Source organism: Bison bison, unplaced genomic scaffold (assembly GCF_000754665.1).
Source record: "Bison bison bison isolate TAMUID 2011002044 unplaced genomic scaffold, Bison_UMD1.0 scf7180017864383, whole genome shotgun sequence".
In the NCBI taxonomy this organism is placed as follows: Eukaryota; Metazoa; Chordata; class Mammalia; order Artiodactyla; family Bovidae; genus Bison; species Bison bison.
The window spans coordinates 7,582,506-7,583,599 of record NW_011494955.1 but is presented as its reverse complement, the minus strand read 5'-3'; the positions used below and the strand labels follow the sequence as shown (position 1 = coordinate 7,583,599).

At 57.3% G+C, this 1,094-nt stretch overlaps 1 protein-coding gene across 2 annotated transcripts in view; it reads right to left on the bottom strand.

Moving 5' to 3' along the window:
- HOXC6 (homeobox C6) overlaps positions 1 to 1,094 on the bottom strand; it is a 2,762-nt gene continuing 1,668 nt past the window's right edge. The window contains exon 2 of one of the 2 annotated variants that reach the window (XM_010857960.1): positions 1 to 654. In XM_010857960.1, the coding sequence (XP_010856262.1) occupies positions 323 to 654 (332 nt within the window). In that variant the 3' untranslated portion in view covers positions 1 to 322. The remainder of the gene's footprint in view (positions 655 to 1,094) is intronic. The other variant, XM_010857961.1, reaches the window with a different exon arrangement.

The window sequence follows — 1,094 nt, the reverse complement described above, 5'->3', positions numbered from 1 at the left end:
CGTTTGGAGGGAGATCTGTGGAGTCTAAAGCGAGGTTCAGGGACGAGCCCCAAGGCCTGGGCGGGGGAAGGGGCCTGCAGACGAGCCGAGAACGAGCTAGCGAGGGAGCGAGGAGGAGGAGGCGCCTGGTGAAAAGAGTTTGTGCGGTGAGGGAGGGGGGCGTCCAGAGTTGACTTTTCAGGTCCATATTTGACTCCCTAATTTTGTCTCAGGGAGTCCAAACACATCAATTGTGCCAGTGATAAATATAGAGTGTGTGATTAGGAGGGTATTGGGGGGAGCGAGGGAGCAGGAGAAAGAGGGGTGGCAGGGACAGTCCTGGTCACTCTTTCTGCTTCTCCTCTTCTGTCTCTTCCCGCTTTTCCTCTTTTCCGCCCAGGCTGTCAGCCGCGGCCCCTCCGCCGCCCCCTGAGAGCGTGGACGTGAGATTAGACTCTTTTTTCCACTTCATCCGGCGGTTCTGGAACCAGATTTTGATCTGTCGCTCGGTCAGGCAGAGCGCGTTGGCGATCTCGATGCGCCGGCGCCGCGTTAGGTAGCGGTTGAAGTGAAATTCCTTCTCCAGTTCCAGCGTCTGGTACCTCGAGTAGATCTGGCGACCGCGCCTCCGGTCCGCTCCATAGCCGACCCCTAGAGATCCGGGCACAAAACACACTACAAACAATCAGCAAGGCATCCTCTGCAGATGATCTAGCCTAGCACAGCCCTGACCCTCCCAACTTGGCCAGCACTCACGGGCCCCTCCGGCTCCAGCCTTCTCCCCTCTGCTGTCCCCACCCCCACTGGGGGTACAGCCAGGATCCTAAGCTCATTCAGTCCCCCCCCCCTCCCCGGTTGGTAGGTGTGTCCCAAAGAAAGGTGTGTGGGGGGTGGGGGGACAGAACCAAGCAGGAAGCTGTAAACTAAAAGCTGATTTTTCAGAAAAATCTCAAAACACTGGGGATGAGGCCCCATTTCTCAAGGTCTGGGCTCCCCCATCTCCCCAAGCGCCCTAGCCCCTGGGAAACTTCTCCCCACTTCTCTGTCCCATTCTCCCCTCACTATTTTCCCTCACTTTCTCTCTTCCTTTTCCCCCTCACTACTTTTCCTCTCAA